This window comes from Sinocyclocheilus anshuiensis, unplaced genomic scaffold (assembly GCF_001515605.1).
Source record: "Sinocyclocheilus anshuiensis isolate Anshui unplaced genomic scaffold, SAMN03320099.WGS_v1.1 scaffold330, whole genome shotgun sequence".
Lineage (NCBI taxonomy): Eukaryota > Metazoa > Chordata > Actinopteri > Cypriniformes > Cyprinidae > Sinocyclocheilus > Sinocyclocheilus anshuiensis.
In genome coordinates, this window is record NW_015547689.1 from 111,731 (window position 1) to 113,001 (window position 1,271).

Consider the following 1,271-nt stretch of genomic DNA (forward strand, 5'->3'; position numbering starts at 1 on the left):
TGTGTGTGTGTGTGAGTGTGTGTGTGTGTGTCTGTGTGTGTGGGGGGCAGAGTATGCGGACTGCCGGTTTAAGTGCCTCCATTCTGTATTTGGATGGGAAGACTGTACATATAAACTTAAACGTCTGGGATGGATTGATAGTTTTTATATGTAAATGTTTTTATAAGTAATATTTTAAAAAGTACTTTACCATTACAGTATTATTCTATTATGTATTTAAGTATGCTCAGCCATTGTAAATCTATGTAATGATTTCTCAAAATTTCTCTTTAAACAGATACATAATGTTGCCATATTGAGGTATTGTACACATAAAAAAAAAAAATTCCTAATGATATATAAAATATTTACATTTTATATATATTTATAAATGTAATTTTGGGCAGGAAATACCTAAAAAACTTTAAGTATACCTCTCTTTCCTCTCAAATAAATGTTTTGCATCATACTTATCATGATAAACTGGACCATGCCTGGTTGATTCATGGGTAATCTGAGTTGCCTGTAGGCCTATGGCAGCAGTAACTTAATCAAAGGCCATGTGATCACTACTATGACCAGTTTAACACACATGGCGAGCCACCGCACTACCCTTCCCATGTGTGATGGCTTTGCCTCTCTTTGATTCCTGCACAGAAAACATCGAGGTGCACCAAGTGGCTCTGCAGGGTCTGAGAGGATAGAAGCACTGAGATATCAACGACTGAAAAAAGCCAAGAAAGTCGGCATCAACAGTAACAACTCCAAGACCAGACGAAAGATGGGTGAGGAACAAGTCACAAGCTACTATAGTTCATATACTATATGCCATATACATATACAATACTTAGTTTTGAAACAGAACGATAATATGCATTTTTATCAAGTCAACATATTTATTAAGTGTGAGCATAATCTATTAAGGGAAAAGGAGCATTTTCCTCACGGGTCATTTAAAATATACAGAGTCAGTGATGCATTTTATGTTTGTAGGGCACTGAGGTGTGAGAAGGTGGTGTTAAGAGAGACTCTTCATAACAGTGGTTCTCCACATTGAAGTGCTCTCAGTGCTTCTTTTAACACAATAAAACCCTTTCCTAGAATTCAAGCGGTCACTGGCACTGTACTGATGATGATCTCTGCCGTATACTGCTTTTTAACAAAATTATTCACTTCAGTTATCCAGGCCCATGATACTTTATACCATACTTTATGCACACATTGTAATATTTCATTATCACTGCAAAATGTAAGAAATAAGAGCTTACACTTGACAAAATGTTGATTCTAGT

The 1,271-nt window shown here is 36.0% G+C and overlaps 1 protein-coding gene across 1 annotated transcript in view; it reads left to right on the forward strand.

Moving 5' to 3' along the window:
• The window catches only part of LOC107703432 (protein turtle homolog B-like), a 114,022-nt gene that overhangs the window by 110,557 nt on the left and 2,194 nt on the right, over positions 1 to 1,271 (forward strand). Inside the window, exon 22 of the mRNA XM_016506058.1 lies at positions 637 to 764. Within this exon, the coding sequence (XP_016361544.1) occupies positions 637 to 764 (128 nt within the window). The remainder of the gene's footprint in view (positions 1 to 636; positions 765 to 1,271) is intronic.